Source organism: Styela clava, chromosome 2, assembly GCF_964204865.1.
Source record: "Styela clava chromosome 2, kaStyClav1.hap1.2, whole genome shotgun sequence".
NCBI classification, from domain to species: domain Eukaryota; kingdom Metazoa; phylum Chordata; class Ascidiacea; order Stolidobranchia; family Styelidae; genus Styela; species Styela clava.
The window spans coordinates 29,608,543-29,628,257 of record NC_135251.1 but is presented as its reverse complement, the minus strand read 5'-3'; the positions used below and the strand labels follow the sequence as shown (position 1 = coordinate 29,628,257).

At 31.3% G+C, this 19,715-nt stretch overlaps 1 protein-coding gene across 1 annotated transcript in view; it reads left to right on the top strand.

Annotated features, from left to right (window-relative positions):
- LOC120336470 (uncharacterized) overlaps nucleotides 1-19,715 on the top strand; it is a 50,209-nt gene that overhangs the window by 5,914 nt on the left and 24,580 nt on the right. The window contains exons 7-38 of the mRNA XM_039404154.2: nucleotides 152-229; nucleotides 518-598; nucleotides 1,424-1,516; nucleotides 2,095-2,157; nucleotides 2,537-2,641; nucleotides 2,797-2,946; nucleotides 4,535-4,624; nucleotides 4,756-4,884; nucleotides 5,285-5,389; nucleotides 6,311-6,391; nucleotides 6,575-6,658; nucleotides 7,032-7,172; nucleotides 7,743-7,779; nucleotides 7,990-8,116; nucleotides 8,619-8,765; nucleotides 9,386-9,591; nucleotides 9,834-10,014; nucleotides 10,288-10,421; nucleotides 10,894-11,032; nucleotides 11,110-11,172; nucleotides 12,375-12,518; nucleotides 12,626-12,664; nucleotides 13,274-13,435; nucleotides 13,695-13,847; nucleotides 15,073-15,122; nucleotides 15,679-15,802; nucleotides 16,689-16,807; nucleotides 17,043-17,178; nucleotides 17,721-18,052; nucleotides 18,286-18,430; nucleotides 18,797-18,901; nucleotides 19,097-19,214. Coding sequence (XP_039260088.2) covers nucleotides 152-229; nucleotides 518-598; nucleotides 1,424-1,516; nucleotides 2,095-2,157; nucleotides 2,537-2,641; nucleotides 2,797-2,946; nucleotides 4,535-4,624; nucleotides 4,756-4,884; nucleotides 5,285-5,389; nucleotides 6,311-6,391; nucleotides 6,575-6,658; nucleotides 7,032-7,172; nucleotides 7,743-7,779; nucleotides 7,990-8,116; nucleotides 8,619-8,765; nucleotides 9,386-9,591; nucleotides 9,834-10,014; nucleotides 10,288-10,421; nucleotides 10,894-11,032; nucleotides 11,110-11,172; nucleotides 12,375-12,518; nucleotides 12,626-12,664; nucleotides 13,274-13,435; nucleotides 13,695-13,847; nucleotides 15,073-15,122; nucleotides 15,679-15,802; nucleotides 16,689-16,807; nucleotides 17,043-17,178; nucleotides 17,721-18,052; nucleotides 18,286-18,430; nucleotides 18,797-18,901; nucleotides 19,097-19,214 — 3,861 coding nt within the window. The remainder of the gene's footprint in view (nucleotides 1-151; nucleotides 230-517; nucleotides 599-1,423; nucleotides 1,517-2,094; nucleotides 2,158-2,536; nucleotides 2,642-2,796; nucleotides 2,947-4,534; nucleotides 4,625-4,755; nucleotides 4,885-5,284; nucleotides 5,390-6,310; nucleotides 6,392-6,574; nucleotides 6,659-7,031; nucleotides 7,173-7,742; nucleotides 7,780-7,989; nucleotides 8,117-8,618; nucleotides 8,766-9,385; nucleotides 9,592-9,833; nucleotides 10,015-10,287; nucleotides 10,422-10,893; nucleotides 11,033-11,109; nucleotides 11,173-12,374; nucleotides 12,519-12,625; nucleotides 12,665-13,273; nucleotides 13,436-13,694; nucleotides 13,848-15,072; nucleotides 15,123-15,678; nucleotides 15,803-16,688; nucleotides 16,808-17,042; nucleotides 17,179-17,720; nucleotides 18,053-18,285; nucleotides 18,431-18,796; nucleotides 18,902-19,096; nucleotides 19,215-19,715) is intronic.

The following is a 19,715-nucleotide window of genomic DNA, read 5'->3' as shown; positions in this document are numbered from 1 at the left end:
TTGTTCCAATTGCATATTAAAATGTTATTTAATTGTTTGATAATATAAATGTAAATTAAGATTTGTCATTTTCGACTCAACTTTGATAATAAATTGTGGTTTCAGGCTCAATTCGAGTGTTATTAGTGTGAAAGTTTCATGTTCTTTTTAGAAATAATGGGGCTATTGATGGGAGGATTGACTGGAGCAATGTTTGGGGAAGCCATGGGTGAAGATGCTTCAAGTTCAAGTAACTATTTTTCATTCTTTCAGTGATCCCATTTGATTTCACTTCACGTTCATATTATTCTTCATAATATATATCATGTAATCAATCTTTGCATTTTGAGTTCAGATTAGTGGTAAAGAAATGCAAAAGGTCATATATGTCCATTATAACATTATGATGAAAGACCCAAGGGTTATATAGAAATTTTGAGTTTTTTTTTTTTCCTTGGTTATACAATGGAACCAAGAATATTCTCCATTAGTGTGACTTCTTTCACCACTCCTCATCATTTATCATGCTATTGTCAAGGTTACGACATGAAAGATCCGTTCGCTGAGATGGGGGCACTGGCTGGAGTCATGGGAGCAGCTGCTGGAGGTTTTATGCCAGGTATTTAGGAATATAGATCGGCCGAAATATCAATTGCACATTATGTCTTGATACAAAATAATAATAATAAGTATATTTCTAATAAATCATAAAATATCTTCGAATCAATCCGAATATGTATGTATTTGATTGAATTATCCGATGGTTGTGTTGCTTTAGGTCATGCAAATTTTCAATAACTTATGCTAAGTATATATTGACTTGCTGCGAGGTTGCAGATATTCCCTACTGGAGAGTCTTGGTTTTCCTGTATGTTGTTGGCATTTGGAATAGTATCCACTAATAAAAGACCCCGGATTTCCAAGTTATGAAACTTCTTCTCGTAAAAATATTGCTCCCAATGAAAAAAGATGCTTTTAAATACGAAAGATCAAAAACCGAAAATTTGAAAAATCATCAGTTTTGAATTCAGCGTGTGTGATTATTTTCGTACATTGCGTTCTCTCTCCTCCCACTTACCTTGGTCTTCACTTAGCCTAGCCTAGTCGACCAACGCCAAGGTAAACAAACATACCGTTCGTAGTTTTCATTCATTACTTCTCTGTTATTTCTTCTTTTCTATTTATTATGCAGTAATCTAATTCTAACGTTTATTTGTACAAATAGTATGTCCGAGCTTTGTGAGGGCTCAGAACGGATTAGGCATTTATAGGGTAAAATGCGTTCCTAGTTACGAAATTTTCTGTTTACGAAACTGTTTCCGGAACGAATTAATTTTGTAAGTAGAGTTACTATTGTACTTGTAGTTGTATAATGCTCGATGTTTTGCAAAATTATGTTGTTATGTATTATATTGTCCAAATTAACTTCTAAAATTTCGTTTAGATGGAGCTGACTTTGACCCAGGAAAGTTTAAAGAGATGATGCCAGATCCAGGGATGATGGAAGACATATGGAAGGATGCCCAAAATCAAGGATGTAAGACAAATTTTACCATTTTTCTTAAAAAAGTAAAAAATAGACCTAATAAAATAAAGAAATAGTTTATTCATTTTTAATCTGGAAATGTTCAAAACAAATCTGATATCTGAAATATAATTATTTGAAACATCAAATTTTTGAATTCTAAAGTTTATAATACTGTAACAATAATAATTTATAGTAAAATTGCCACTTGCCAGTTATATTATCTTACCATTTTAAATTGACAGTCAACAAACATTGCCATATTAAAAGACAATTTCAATCAATATTCCTAAAATTATGAAGACATTCAGGAATGCAGTTGATTTTTCATATTTATTGGATATGAAAACAGGCTCGATGGCTTCATAGTTAAACCATTGGACTTAACTATATTGCATCGGCATCTTGTGTTACGCATTTTGGTTCAGATCCCATATACACCGCCTCACCCGGGAAACATTCTGTTGGCTGCTTATCAACTATCGAGAATTTTATATTTCCTGTAGTCAGTATTTCATCATATTTCATATCACTATGTAATTTATTATAGCAATTTCCAAGAATATGCATTTGATTCAATCATATTTCAGCTCAACTAATGAACCAGTTACCTGAAGATTTTTCGATGGATAAGTTGGAAAACTTAATGCAAGGTGATTGATTATTCAATTCTATTTGTAATTATGGTCTGAGAGATTGTTGAATGGAATCTCTAAATATGGGATTCACAATTCCTTATTGAATATAATATTGTTTCAAGACAAAGCATAACCACTTCATCAATTATCAGATGCTTAGCCTTAGGTTTCTATGTTGGTCACAAGCACCTCTGTTACCTTTTATAACATGAAGAAGCCAATGAATGCTTCCAGCTGAAACCATTCTTTTTATTTTTGTGGGATAAATGATAACACTACATGATTAGTGTTTGGGTATTAAATGCACTTCCACGGAATTTACATATAGCATATCTAGAAAATCATCTACCTGAAATACACAAAGGTGCCTTCAATTTTGGTTTCGTGTTTTTAGAATCTTCTGGTAGTTTGAATAATTTAGTTAAAGATTTTGGAAGAATTGCTTCATCAATGAATAAAGAAATCGCAAAAGATTCTAGTAAAAAAGGCCGACTAGCAGGTGAGTTGTGAGTTGAAAGGTTAATCAAAGCAAAAATGTTTTGTGATTCATAGATGAATATAAATTACAAATTGCATTGATCTGATTCCAGCCAAAATTTGGCATAATGCAATGGTAATTTGGATATCAAATTTTCTTGGTGGAATTCTTTTTAGGGAATGGAATTGACCATATTCCTGGTGTGAATAACAGAATTCAGAGAAAAGCTACTGGTATGATAACTTCATCAGCTATTATTGCTGGAGCTATTGGAGATTCTGTGAGACGTTCACAAGGAAGAAAAGTTACCTTTTTAAGTAAAAAAGGTGGGTTAGAAAGAGAGGTGATTTTTGAAAGATATATGTGTTCTATATAAAAACTTAATCTACTGAAAACTATTTCTTGGAGATTTTACTAATATTGAAATAATTTTGCTATTAGTTAGAGTCACCTGAGAGTGGATATTATTTATTACGGATCCCCATCCTATACCAAATTATGTGCCTAAACAATGAGGAAGGATAATGTTTCATTTGGATTTAGAACACAAATGTCTTTAAATGAAGGATAAATTTGTGACTCAAGAAAATCAAAATACATACTAATGTTAAATATTGGTAGGCTAAAGGCAATTCTATAAAATTATGATCTATTTGCATCCCAATATCCGGACTATCGGTAGTAACATGTGGAACTAATTTAAGTGTGTATACTTGGATAGTCTCTCACAATTACCTTAACTGGGTTTCAATTCAAGCCTCTTCCTTGCTGCAACGGGCCTCAAATTTACCTTGACAAAGTCGCACAAGTTCTCTACTGTTGATAACTTAATAACGCATGCAGTCAATTATCACCGACGATTTAGCTCTGTGACGTTTGTCTACCTCACAGACGCTGAAAGCAACGATCTGCATTTACAACAACTTTTTCACTGCCATTTTTAAGGACTCTTAACAATTACAACTTGCGATTGTGTCAACTTACGACTTTATCTCGTTTATGAATGTCCAAGTAACAGTGGATATACGTAAAATGTATATATTTCAGACTCTTAATATTGCTGCGGACCCCTTGTGTAGCCGTCACAAACCCAGTTTGGGAAACCCTGTATTATTAGAAAAGAATGCTGTAAAATAAATAGTGCTTTTGTAAGTGCTTCAAAAGCCTTGCTCCACACTAACACTAATGAATTACTGTAACATCTCCAAGTCTCCTTTCTAAAGACTCCTTCAACGATGTCTGTGTTTGATAATATACTATCTTTTTATTTAAATTTATATACAGATATGATTTATTGCATAATTGCAAGTTGCAAATAAATAACCGGTAGGTAGTCAATTCAATGCTGAACTTCATTTTTTAATAAAATTTCAAATTGCAATGATCGAAGCCAAAGAACTGAAATATTAAAAACACTTCTTTCTGCCCAATTGAAAAACACCACATAGATGATTATAATACTAATTTTATGTATTTATGAATAACACTAACTTATGATGTCAGAAAATTTGATGAGATTATTTTGAATCATTTCTTGTTCTGCACAGTTTACTTTTGAGTAAAGCTGCATACGTTGAACAGAATATTTGTGAATTATTTTTGTAACCGTAACAGAATAAATTCATTTTGACGTTCAAACATGGCAATATTGTTTATTTACATAGCTACTGATAATGTTTAATTGCCTTTGTCAACTCGTTAGGATTTTCTATATTCATATGTGATAACTCATATGTGATAACTAATAATGCAGGATATCTAAAATTGTTGAACTAGGCAAATAGGAAATCTTGATTGAGAAAGATGAATTAAAGTTCACTTTGAGAATGTATCAAGTAATTATTATACAAGTTATTTCCATCCAAAATAAAATTGATATTTAAATTATCAATTATTATATCACATTTTTGATAGATCAAAAACCGAAGATTGAATTTGTTTTAAAAAAATTGGCTCCAATTCTTACAAAATGGAAGAAAATGGGACAAACTGAAAGAGGAGGAGGTAAATCAATTAAGATTTGGCATACAAGAAAAAATAGTGTGTACTTTTCTAGCTATATGATATCATTTTTATAAGTTTTTCATCAATATCAATATTGAATCGAAAATTGTTTTTTTATTCTATGATTCCAGATGGAGGACCGTCATTGTCATTATACTCCCGAGGAAGGTTGCAGAAATTGGCTTTAGACTTGGCTTTATCCGTTGGACATTTTGGAGGACATATCAAGAGTATTTACGATTTTAAAGTCATTACTTCGAGTAATAATTATTTTTTCAGTTTTAAACATGTTAACACTAAAAGTTTCAATGTACAAAAATATTCAAGTGAAATGACTGTTTTTTATTACCTTTATTAAGTTATTACCAATATTACCTTTATTAAGTACATTTTCAAAGACAAGTGTGAATATCCATTGGAAACGTCATAGTTCTACTATTCTGCATATTATATTCTCTATTTAAAAAGTGTCATACTCATTCTATAAATTTAAAAATAAATTTGAAGCAAATTTATTATGAAAAGTTTATTTAAACATCCATGTATCCAGGATATTCATATTCAAAATACTTATAGGCTGTTGCAGTTCGCACACTTTGATGTTTGAATGAACGATATGTACGGTAATAATTTTATAATTCACTTTATGACTTTTTCCAGCTATGACAAGGGGTGTTTTCGCACCGAATGTAAAAGGAAAAACATTCGATGTTAGTCCAGTGACTATCAAGAAAAAGTCTAGCTCAATGACAACTGGAAGAAAAGGTGAAAATAATTAGCTGCATGGCGATTAAAAGCCTGAAAAATCTGCACAGCATACGGTAGTTGTTTGCTGCATGTTATGCTGTTCAACATCACTTTAAGACATGGGTTCCCAAACCAGGGGTCGCGACCCCAAATTGGGTCGGGATGATAAATAAGTAGGGACACATGGGGTCGCTGAGGTATGGTAGAGGGTGGATGTACAAAACATCTAAGATTTGAAAAACCATGTTGAATTTAGCAGTTTGTACTATGGCTTACTGTAAAACAGGCCCATAGGCATCGCTCTATGCTTAAGCTATAGAAAATGTAGGTGTTCATTGTGACATCACTGTTTGATTTTAGCTTTTTTTACTTAATACCCCCACATGACCAAACTCAAAAGTCCAGTGAAAAAAGCTCTACTAAAGTTTCATGAAAAAAAAAAATATATATATATATTGATCTGGGGTCGCACTGGACACTTGAAAGTTGTCTTTGGGGTCATCCTGTTTAAGATAAGCTTTAATCTCTGCTTTAAGATAATAAATTTCCACTTTTGTAACAGGTTTAAATATTACTTACCGCCAGTATTATAAATATCGTTATTAATATTGGTATCTATTTTTATATGTAACGCCGCTGTTGGCCAACTATAATAATATATTTTACCGATTCTTCTCTTTAATAATTCTCATTCACACGATTGATATTGACTTGTTTTCAAGTAAAAAATAATTTCAAACGTTCAATAAAATTGTGTTTATATCTTATTTGAGATTCTGTGGAAAGCAGGTTCATCCAGTAGGTGTTTTACAATCATTGTTTACAGAGTTGTAAATGAGCAAATATTTTGCAAGTTTATCAATTAAAGATATATAAAGCATTTAAGCTTTCGTTTGTAATAATATAATATTTACACAACTGTTTTGTCAACTTGTATAGGGAGAATGAGTTATAAAAGAATGATGAAGTCAAGAAAAGTACAAAGTCAGATGGAAAATTGCATGGGAGGAGTTATGCCAAGTTAGTGGTAGTCTGACATTTTTTTTATTTGTGTCATACTAAAAATAATAACTAAAATACATATCCGAAATAATTGTCGAGCCACTATACCAGAAGCTATTTCAACTTGAACACCCGAATTACCTTCTAGAATTAGGCAATAAGCCTTGAAATGATCTGACTAGTATATTTTTCGATTCACAGTAATTTCTGAAATTAAACGGTTGAGCAAGATGATGATGCCTCAGATGAAAATACTCGATTGGGACCCACCTTTCCATACTAAGGGTAACATATTTTATACAATTCATAGTTTTAAATATACATAATATATTTTTAGTATTAGAATGAATACTCTGAAAAAGAGTGCTATGCATTAAAACGATAACACATTTCATTTGAATTTGATCGCAATTTAAATTGTTCCTGATTAACAATAGACAATCCTGCTTCAAAATTGTATCTTGCATCAATAGCATAATATCGTAATATACCTAACTCTTGTCTTTGTTTCATTCATAATTCATACATGCTTGTGAACACTTTCCTAATATTTATTTTCAGATTTATCATTGGGAAATTGGAGTTTTATACGTACCATAATTCAAATGTTAAGGTTTTATACTTTATTGAAAGTGGTGAATGAAAATTTTCTTTTCAGTAAATGAATCTTGGTCTAAAATTGGATTACCGAAGTTTGTAGCTGGAAATGCCTTCAATGAAAAATGGGATTTCGAGGGAGAAGGAATTAAAGTTGATCTTCCGAATGGCTTATCCGCATCCGACTTTTCAACTAGCTTTGGTAAGTGAACTAACTAACAAGGATGAAAGTCATTGAGTCCTTCCATTAAACGAAACTTTTTTCGAAAGTTTATTTTAGTAATATTTAACTTATCAGTAACCAAAGGAATATATTTTTGTATTTCCAATACAAAGTGAATGATTGTTCTAACAGTAAATTTTTAGGATTCAGATCACAAGACAGTCTTGTACCAGTTTGAATAAATTTGCTACGACAAAACATCATGCATCCTAAGATTGAATATTCAGAATTCTTCTACTTCAATGGAAACATTGATACTTTCAGAAGTTTATTTTAGTAATATTTAACTCATCAGTAACTGAATAAATATGTTTTTTATTATTAATACAAGTAAATGATTGCCCTAAAAGTAATTTTTTTGGATTCAGATCATGAGACAGTCCTGTACCTGTTTGAATAAATTTGTCACGACAAAACATCATGCATCATTTGATTGAATATTTAGAATTCTCCTACTTCAGAGAAAACAATGCTTATCTTATTATTTTCTAAACTTTGTAAACTAATGTTTTCTGTTGAATGGTTATGGTTTCAAATTTTTTATTTTAGTTCCCAATCTTTTGGAGGATCCTGTTATGGTTGATTTGTAAGTTTTTTTCTATCACATTAGTATTCATCAGTTTTTTTAAATGAAGGTGTGAATCTGTTGTCTGTATTTTAGTCAGTTTCAGTAGAATACCAACAAAAAAGGATTATGTAACATTCATGTTATTGGAATTTTCAAGCAATGTAATGTTAGAGAAAAAGAAACTAGAGAAAAAGATGGACATTAAACATTATATTTTCACATTTTTAGCATTAGCTATGCCAGTAGAACAGGAAACACAAAGGTGATCGACTATCTGAAAGGATCCGCTAACAATGTTGACTTGGCTGTTGGAACGTTACGAGAACTACCCATGCAAGTACTTGAAAATTTGAAGGTATTGTTGACAGCACTTCGTTTACTTTTAAACTAGATGAATTCGTTTTTATGCTTTTGTAAGCAGGAAAAATGTTAACAATGTTATTGATAAAATATGATGCTACAATGATCATGAATATTAGGACAAACATTGGGTATGTAGCTTTTTAAAAATACACTCATTTTGAACCTTCAGTGTTTTAAAATTATTAAAACGTTTTTGGCACTGATTGGCGGAGCATAGTATAGCTAGGTTCCACTCATAAATGTCAATTTGTAGCTGGATGACACCCGTATTAAGGTTTACATTCTGATCCCAAATAAACCATAAACTTTCTATATAAGAAAAGTGTGTGAATGTTAAATTTTTAATAACCGTCTATAATATTTTCCAGCTTGGAATCCTATTATTGTCTATGACCAAGATGTAATGCATTGCTTTATAACTGTACTATTTTTTGCATTCAATAATGTAACCTAATAATTAAACTAAGACTAATTTCTAAAAAACTAATTTTTAGAACAAAGATGGATTCACAGATGACAATATGTTAGATGTATTAGAGAATGGAAGGCCAAAATCTGATTATACAAAGTTTGCTGCTTTCATTGAAGGTTTATCAAATCAATATATACAACCATTGATAACTAAAGCTAAAGAAAGATATGTGAGCGTTTTTTGAAAATTTCTTTTCTACACACGATACATACCAGTTTTTCTACCAAATAAAATACTAAAAAATTAAAAAAATTGATATAAAATGTCACTGATAGTAGAGTTGATAGGAAGATTGAGAGAGATGATTGTGATGACAGAGAAAATAACCATTTCAACACTTCAAATGTGTTATTAAAATAGACAAAGCTATAGGCAAATGCAATTAGGAAATATAAACTTATTCCAAGTGGTATTCTTATTTTATGTTATGTGGATACAGAGCTTTCTGGATTATGTCTTTCATTATCAAAATTTGGTTTGTTCATAGCTTGAGTCAGATTTAGTATTTCCTTTAAAATTTACTATTTCTTGATAAATTATTCAATTTTCATTGACATCTTGTTCAAGTAAAATCTGACACATATCATAATTCTATTGGAAAATGTGATTCTGCGCATTTTTTGGTACACAGTGATTTCAGCTCTGATAGAAAGTACGAAATTATTATTCAATATTCACAATTAATTTGCCATATTTTTTACGAAACGTTTTTCTTCTCTATAAATATCAAGTCTCAGTTCAAGCTTGCATTCCAAAAAGTTTTAATCAAGTTGAATTTCATTTTTCAAGTCGGCTGGCACATTCACAATGAATCCTTGGATGGCAGAAATAATAAACAAGGATATATCTCGTCGCACATACAACAGTGATTTTCAAAGCCTTATCTCAAACCTAAACACACCTGGTGCATTAGTTGAGTGGATGTGTCCTGCAGGAATATTTGACTATGTGCTGGATGAATTCAAAGATTCAATTCTTGATGCTGCTGCTGAGATGTGAGTATATATTTGATATCTTCAACTTCAAGACAATAGCAGTACTTGCTTATGTTATTTGAAAGACCTGAACATTTCAGCAGTGATGTTCATTTCACACTCAGCTAACAATTACCAGAAACTGAAACAATGCTCCCTAGTTCGGCATTTTCATATTATTCGTTATAATCTAGGTAGACATTAAATTGTTTTACTTCTGTAATTGATGTAACTAATGTTTTTCAAATTATTTTTTATTTCAGTTCGGAATGCATATCGTCATCATTAGGTCACTTCTCAAAAAATCCAAAATCATTGATGAAACTAAGAAGAATATTGCAAGAAAAATATGCAGATGGAATTACCCCATCTGATGCTTCTCGTGCAGGATATTTGATCAATTTTCTTCCACATTCCGCTTTCCAGAGATTTAGTCAAAGTAATGTATGTGTCATTGTATTGTTCCATCCAAATTATTGCCTTCATTCAATCGAAAAAATAATAATAATAATAAATGGCAACAATAACGATCGTAGCATGTTGTAAAAACACATTACAACATTTGAATTTGAGTTGTACGATTATCAGACTACACTACTCAGTATTCTATACCAAAGAAATGTTATCATTTTTAAATTAAATTGACAACCTGTTTGAAGCCACACTATTAGAAATTATAATTAAAATTGTTTTGATAGAAGTCTTTTTATTTTTCAGGCAACGAATTTGACTGAAACATTTGCTGATAATTTTCTTCCTATTTTACCAGGATTTAAAACAGTGGCTGATTCTTTAGCTGCTGTTGCAACAATTTATTACACAGAAGTAAACAATACAGATATAATTAGAAAGTATGATTTCAACAATACAGTTCATTAAGTTTGATTTTTTTCTATAATATGAATATATTTATCTACCATTGTCAAGTGTGATCCATTTGTTGAGCAATCACAATTTATTAACTAATTGTGACATGTTCCTTCTAAATTCTAAATTTGAAACCACTAAACAAACAGCCACATGAGAGTTTCATTTTTCAATTGTTATGTTGTTGTTGATTATCGTGGAATAATCTTAATGATTTTGTGAAAACTCAGCTGCATACTTTCAAGACCTTTAGTGCCGCAGCACACATTTTGGAAAACCCTGGTCGAGGGAGGTGATAAACTATTCCATAGACCTCAGTGGACAATTTTCAATAACTGTATGTTCATTCTATAATATGCAACATAATTTAAAGATTTGAAAATGTTTAAATTTATATTATTAATTATCATATGCTCAAAAATTGTGTTCAATTCTATATTTTATTGTTTACACCAGGTTGGGTCCAGTTTCATGTGCTTTGCGTAGATATACAGCACATGGAGAAGTTGTACATATTTCGGATGATAGCGTAACTGTGATCAGAGATACTTGTGATCCCACAATGAAACGAATGAGAGAATTAAAATCTGAAATGGTATAATAATTATTTTAAGAATTATGTTTCTGATTTCAAATCATAATTTTATTATTTACAACAATATATATATCTAGGCAAAAACATGCATGCGAAACAGAAGATGTCAACTCTTTGATGAAGGTTTGGACAGGATTAAGGTAACTCTCAATTTTATTTTAAAATATTTATCTGATTAGTATCCAAAATTGCAGAATAAACTGAAATGAAAAATTCAGTGTTATGTTCCCAAAATAATTCAAATTATAATAATTAATAGTGATATATATTTGTAGTCCTATTAGGCATGAGTGAATCATATTCTAATTCATATTGTATTCAGCATAATACGATTAGCTCATGTACAAATTCAGGGTGGTCCAATGTTGTCTGTACCTGGGGCCATACTGATATTTAAGGCATGTTTCGTAGTGCCATTTTATGTTATATTCTTTTGGCATCGACACTACTTGCAGGCATACCCAGCATTGTGGCTCACCCTTTTTTTCTACAAAAAAGTATTTCTTTTTTCATATCAAGTTTAAAAATCTGTTTGAATTGGTCAGCTTCCTTTATAAACTCATGTTCACAAAACGACATGCAAATGACTGTGAAATTATTGACTATTAAATTTCAGCAAATGCGAGGTACAGGAGGGTATTATATATGCAACATCAAATGATGTTTACTAAATTTTCTGACATAGAGGCAGTAATTTTTGTTTTACTGTTTAAACTGGTTACAAAAAGACGATGCGACAGGAAGCCTATTGTTGGGACTATAACAGCTATCAGCAGGCATAGCCAACCTAAGCTAATGGATTCCTCATTTGATTTTTAATTGTATATGAACCCTATTGGATATCAATAGCGGATGTTTTCCAAGGAAAATATATCTATTATCAATTTGTGGAAGTTCGAAATGATTTAGGGCTGTCGAAATCGAATAAATGACTGGAGCTAGTTAACAATTTAGACTAGCCAAGCCCACGATTCAACACACTACCAATATCACTTCTTTTTTTTGACTGGCTTCAGTAGTGACTAGAGCCATTTTAATGACGTTAGTGATGTAGCAATATGTCATAAGATTTTTATAGTTATTTTAAAGACAAAGTAACACCAACTGCGATTTTTTGGTTACCTTATACCAGCAAATGCGATGTGGGCGACAGACAATGATGCCACTTGTGGCCCGCGGGCCTGGGTTTGGACCACCCTGTACAAAATGATCAATATGTGTAGGTTATTCAGAAGCCTTAAAAGAAATAAAATATGTGAATCGATTCCAATTTCTCTTCGAAAAATTTGGATGTGTGTCACACCTTTTTCAATTTTTGTGAACCAATGTTTTTTTCCTTTAGGGATATGGAGGTAGACACAAAAAAGATAAAGGAAAATTAGTCAACCTACGTGATGAATTTAAAAACATTTTATCAAAAACATCAAATGAAATGATTCAAGAATTTGGTAAATTTGGAGATGTTGATGATTTAACGAGACATCAGGTAAGATGTAAACATTTTTCTTTTTTTCCTATTGTTTCATCTAAGCTGCATTTCTTTCCTATCATGCTTGATCAATGTAACTAACAGTTATGTTTTGGTCTCTCTAGAAAAAAGAAGCAGTAAGAAAGATCCTGGGAGATGGAATTGTAAGTCATAGGAATATATCATTGTTAAAAAATAATATAGATCGAAGCTAAATTAATTGGTAAAGCTGGTATACTTTAATGATTTTCAAGAAACATGCTGGAAGATTATTATCAATTGATTGTAAATGTGTTAACTGGAATATTTTTGTCAGCATAAACAGATGCATGTAGAACTAAGAATAATAATTACACTACCTTAAAGATGTACCGACGTTAAAAAATTTTTGGATAGCTTTTTGAGAAAGTGTACGATAAATTAGGATTCATTGTATCTATACATAGGGAGGATTATGTCTAAGAGGATTGCTGGACTCCTCAGAGTCTCATACTGGTTCACAGAATTTCTGGTTGTTTAGGGTTGATGATAGAAATGTAGCGGCAGTCAAATGAGTCCATTTATTTCATTTTCTATTTTCCCAGAGCAACGTGGTAATGGTAAGTATTTCATATCATCAAAACTGATTAAAATTAAAATTCAGCTGAATATTGTGGATGTTGTAAACTTAGAAAGTCCATTGCCCAAAAATTAAATTTAATAGGGATTCATCTACTGGTTACTACCACCTCAAAAAAAGTTTTAAGTTTTATCAATGTATCTTTCTAATCCAGGATTCCTACACTTCACTCATGTCTATTGGAGGCCTGGCAAGTGAACTACCAGCAGATTTTTTTAAGGATTTATCATGGGGAAATTTAACAAATTTTGTCACAGAACGTCCAAGAGCTGTTCAAAAAATGCATCCTATAAATAGAGTTGCAATTGCTGACAAGGTACTTGCTCATGCAATAAATGATAATGTTATATTTTTATTTACAATGATTGATTCATTTTCAGCATATGTGAATACTTAAAATTGAATAATTAGTGAAGTATTAGGAGAAACTTTAAATTTGCAGTTTTAAAAAAAAAATGAGCATTAGAAAATAGATATAATTCTAATGTCTAAATTTTGAAAAATATTGCCTTTTTTCAAAGTAGTGAAATTGTAAACCATTTTAGAAGACACTGTATAAAATGTTTTTTTTTCAGCTTTCCGGGAATTTTGCTGGATTTTTGGAGAATACTGGCCGGTTGAAATCACTCACTTCAACAATTCCAAGTTACAAGTTGGATGGAATAAATATTGATGCCAATGAAACGTTTCGGAACACAATCACATCTGTGAATTGGAAGCGAGATCAAGTAATTTTAAATATTTATATAAGTATGAAACGAGATCATAACTTACTCTAGATTTTTGTTGGCAAGAATAAATATAACTCAATAATATCATGCTTTGTATTGATAAACTTTACCCAAAAGCCTACAACTGGTTAATGTTAGTTTGCCGAGGTTTTTTTTATATTACAGGGGTTATTACTATTGCCTATTAAACTATATAGTTGTGTGTGGTAAATGCATCTAGAAACTAAGCACATATATATTATTGTATTTTTCAAGAGAACTTCAGTATTTTGTGTCAATATATTTCTTCCCTTCTGGATTGACCCTTTTTTCATAATTTCATATTTCATTAATGAGCTCATGCTTTTGGGTTCCTAAACCCCTATTTGTTAGTCAAGGCAAGTTTAAAGTTCAAGTTGAGTGATTGCACTCCAGAGTCACAAGTCTAGTCTAAAGTCCATTTTCAATACAATATGAGTAGATGTTATAAATCACATTTTTTGTAAACTTGAGTTTTTGGGTGAGCGAACACATACTATTCCTTTTATCAATACCTTCCCACCTAAAATCGGTACGCTTCAAACCTTACTTGAGGTTTCGTTTGCTTTCCCGATTCTATAATCAGTTTTTATTTATTTTGTTTTTTCAATTATTTTATCGTCTATTGCTGATTATGGAGTCGAAATAAACTTATATTTCATTAGTTGAGTTATTTTGCTCAGGTAGCCAGAGTTACTTTGAGTCTCTGAAAAACATGACTCAAGTTTTTCAACGTGGAGTATATTTATTATGTGGCACTCTAGTTCGGGATTATTAACATATATATTGGATCAATATACATCTGCATCATTTTCTATGATATTACAATATATATTGCTCATCCACCATTTTCTTTTTTAAAGATTAATTCTGATGAACAAGGGGTAATTTTAGCATCTTCATTGCAAAAATATATTTGTAGCTCCCACTGAATAGATGGATTTCTCTTTTGGCCTTTTTTATGTGGTGACTAAGTAATTTTACATAATAGTATTTATTATTGTAAACCTCATCTACAAAAAGGACTTCAGTCAGAGGCTGTTTGACTGTGTTCATGACAGCTTGTTACATCAAGATGAAAAGTATTCTTTATATAATATTTCCTTCACATTTGCCAGCATAATGTACAACTCCCTGTGCCATTAAGACACTTTGTACTTTAGCAATACAATTATGACTTTATTGATTTTGCACCATATTTCAGGCTTTTCGACTTCTTGGAAGTTCAAGATCTGTAACATTGAATGATGTGAGGTAATACTTTTATTTGAATCAACATTATGAGGCTTCAATAATTGATGCCAACAATACATATCAGGTCATTTATAAAAGTATTAATGCTAGTGACATGGGTCATTTTTATGCATTGGAACAGGCCTCTTCATAGATGTTGGATAAGTGTATTATTCAAGAAGTATAATTTTGTTACCTTACTACCACATTTATTTGCTTTGAATCACAGCAGTTGAGGCTAGGTGTTAAATTAAAATATATTTAAATAATCATGTCATGTTTAGAATATTTCTTATGGTGACAGTTTTAGTATGGTATCTAGTCTCCAACTCTTTATAATATATTCTACATGATAAATCTTACCTGTTTTGAAAATTATCATCATAAATTACTGTGTAGTTGCAAGTTGTAAATGCTAAAAGTGTATTGAAAAAAATTCACACATATACCTCGGCTATCTATGTATGATTCTTTATCTTAAAATTCCTCCCTCCCAGTCATTTAATTTATCTCTTGTTTTTAGCTATTATTTATAATAAGGAGAGTGTTTATGAATTTAATCAATTTTTGTTTCAAGAAAAATGGGGAAACTAGCAGTAAGTTTAACTTGTCATGATGTTAGAAGGATGAGATTGGGATCTATGATATCGATTGCTAACGCTCTTGGAAATCAAATTGGAAGATCAATTCCTTCTGACCTGGTAAGGAGAATGATGATTATTTTATTTTTCAGATGTTTTTCAGATAAAAAATTAGACAGGGCTAGATATATGACTAAACAAATTTCTAGTCTGGAATTATGGAAAAAAAAAATTCCATCGAACTTTCACTGAAATTGAACTTGAACCTACCCATATTTCAGTTTACCAACTTGCCTGAAAGTAGAATTTATGTTTCTTCAAGCTTTTATACAGTGGTTCCCTGCTCTTCAATAGAAATACTCAGTCTAGCTTTTAACATCATTTCATCATGTATTTTATTAGTCTAGGCAACAAACGGAAGCAAAATAATTATGACATCACAGTCAAAAAATTTATCAAATCACAGTTACGTCACCTTAAATTAATGTTGTCATTACAATTGGTATCCCATAAAGGCTTTTGCTGGTGGCCCCTAGGGGTGCTAATGGCTCAGTTTGATGAACCCTTGTATAATGCATTGACAGAACATTACTGATAAACAATATTTTTTTCAAAACATTCAATCATTCTTTGTAATAAAAACTTATTTTGAATTGTATCAACATCCACATTTAGCTTAAAAAGCATGCTCCCATTACATGATTTATTTATCAGCTTCCAATACTTTTTAAAATTTTTGTATTTCTAATTTGATAATAAATACTTTAACCGGTGACCGTAAATTTGAACCCAAGTACATTTGAACCCATGTGTATATCCGCGGGTTCAATCTATATGCGGGTGCTAAAACCCATGGGTTAAGTTAGTATGGGTTCAAATATCCGTAAAACAAAAAAATTTTCTGTAGGTGCAATAGTATGCAGATGCAATCGTCATGGGTTCAAATGTACGTGGGTTCAAATGTAATGGAACCACTTTAACCTTATATTTATGTTTTTTATTTTAGGCTGAATGTGTTGCTCTTAAAATATTTCTTCATCTGCAAAGTAAATATAAGAAAAATCCTGAGATGATATCACATATCATGTCCACTGAGATACCACCTATTTTTGCAGTTTTTTTCCCGTAAGTTTTTTTTACAGCATCGAAAAAATCTTTCATGGGCGTGTTACAGTACAAAATTTTAATATTTGTCAAACTATGTTATGTTTATATCTGTTTGAATATTGCCAGAGAGCAAATTTTGACACCATACAATTTCTTTCACATACTAAAAAACTAACACATCGAATCTTATGCACGTTTTTGGACAGTTTTAGTGTGATATATAGTATATACCATTTATGGTTTATATTGACAGTTCGGAAACTATACGTGGGATTCGTGATTGCAAATATTTTTACAAACGTGTTTCGAGTCAACTTGACAAATTACTGCCTCATGCTGCCGGTAGAATTTTATTAGAGGAACTTGCTATAGAGGCTTTTTATTGCATGGTAAATATAACTTCATTTATTTTAAAATATGATTTCAATAAATAAAACTTTGTCGAATTCCTCGTTCAACAGTTCAGCAATTCACAGCTGATTAATCAGTACTCCCGTAGTGTGTGTACCAAGTTAGGGTTAGGCCATAATTTTATTACAATTTTTCTTATTTTAGTTCCATTACGATTTCGGGGACTGTCTGTGTTAGCCAAGTAAAAATACCCCCTGTCCATAGGTTTCAGTCCCTTTATACAACTTGATGTAAACTAGGGGAACAATATTAGTTACCGGTACCTCCATAATGGTACACATACCTTTAGAGTGCCAATTAGTCTTGCATGGTCATTCTTTCATTTTGGGATAATGTTCTATACCAAGTTCTGTTTTTATATACAGTACATGCGAAAAGAAGTAACGAGAAATTCAAATCTGAGAATATCTACACTGAATCACTCGCTACGCTTCATCGAAACAGATTTTCTAAATTATCCAAAAGCCCTGTTATGTTTAAAAGTACACAATTCTTTATTATGTGAGTTCTACTTTTTTAGTCAAGACAATATCATGGACCCCCGCCAGAATTTGATATGAATTTTGGAGGAAATGAGGATTTCTTTCCTGGTGATATGCAGACAATGTCTAATTATGATAGTACAAGTAGCTTTGAGGTTGCAAGAATGATCAATACCTCATATACCGGGCAATCTGAGGTTTATGACGATGAAAGAATGATGTTCATGAAAGATATGATGAATCAATTACCTGGAGATAACTTTAAATTGATGGGAAAGCTTTTGTGCATGATAACACCCATTCAAGTTAAATATCTGGACCCATCAGAATTCTCTGAGCTGTTGATTCAAATGCAGTCTTGCTTAAATTAGTAAGTTTTGTATCATTGTATTTGTATGCATATACTGTATCAAGTTTTAAATGAAATTTATTTGGATAGAATTAGCTGGAATAGGACATGCCGTGCGAGAGGAAATTTATTATAATTGATAAATTTTATTACAATCATTTAGAGAATTGAAATTTTTGCTTAGGATGCATGATTTCGGTTAGTCGTTTTTTAGAAGATAAATATTAATCAATTAATCATGATTATTAATTTAGTGTCAAACAAAAAACACTTGAAGAAATTCATACAAAAATATTGAATGAATTTGGTCAGTCAGAAAATTGGGATACAGAGACGCTACAGACTTTAGGACCTTTGGTGTCAACGTTCTCAAAATCTACACTGAATAGTATACCAAAGGTCTTATTCCTTTTGTTGTGCAATATTCTATTAATTGTAAATATAAAGATATATATGACAGATCGGAAATATTTATATGGTATATTTATTAGGCTGCTGGGCCTACTCAGGAGAACTCAATTTATATTTATGCAGTCTGCTCATATTGAAGTAAAAGAAATTTCTAATCCTACTTTCTAGTAAATTTTACAACAACCAGAGTCCTCTTTAATCTGTGTAGAAAATATAGTTTCAAGAATTCATATATCTATCAGAAGCAGTAACATGAGTTGCTCAAGTTTCCTTGTTATGGATATAATTAGTCAAACAGATAAGAGTGTTTCAAAATCTTACAAGAAAAAACTTTCAATTAATGTTTGTCTCTAGGACACTTTCATATCTGCATATGATTATATGATTCCACCCCCAGAGAGGAAACATAATGTTGAAGATAAAACAAGTGATATGATTGATGTTGCTTCTCTTTTCAAGGTATCGAAAATTTTAAATTAACATTGTCTGAACTTCCCAATATCACACGTTCCACAATGCATGTTGTGGTGTATTACTGTCTCCAATTTTTTAAGATATTGTCATCTCCATGAAGTTTGAATCCACGATATACCCATTTGACTATCAGTTGTATAATGATGTGCGTATTTTTAATACTCAATATTTTTAAATAAGTTTGAAGGTATGATGGGCGAGGAGAAAGACAACGGACCTCCTGTCTTCAATACATCATGGACTCCTTTCAAACGACAAGACTTTTTTGAAACTGCAGTGCAAGCTGTGTGGAGTTTGGGTAGGTTTATCTATAGTATTAATTGTTCTTAAACTGTGCATTCGATAAGCTCCCAAAATAGGTATTGATGCTTGATGTCCTGATCCTGTATATAATTAAGATAAAGTGTTTTAAGGTTTGGAAGAGTCCCTTCCAATTTATTGCAACTTCTTATGGGCTGTACTTCCGAGTGCGCAATGCAAATTATTCTCTGCATCAGCTTTGATCAACAGTCAACACTACCACTACATCAAACTGAACATCGCTCATGCAAAACTAAACATGAGAACGCTGCCATTCAGATGATATTCAGCCCCAGTAAAGCTGAAAGACAAATGTCAATTTGCAATATTATATTTGTCAACCAATATATTAAAAAATATATAAACCTAAAAACCCTGTTTTCGTTTGTAGTTCAATCTTTGATGAATCATTTATGTCAACCACATTGATATACATGACTCAAACTCTATGCAGCATTGAATTATTCTATACCCACAATACTCCTACAGTCATATTTTC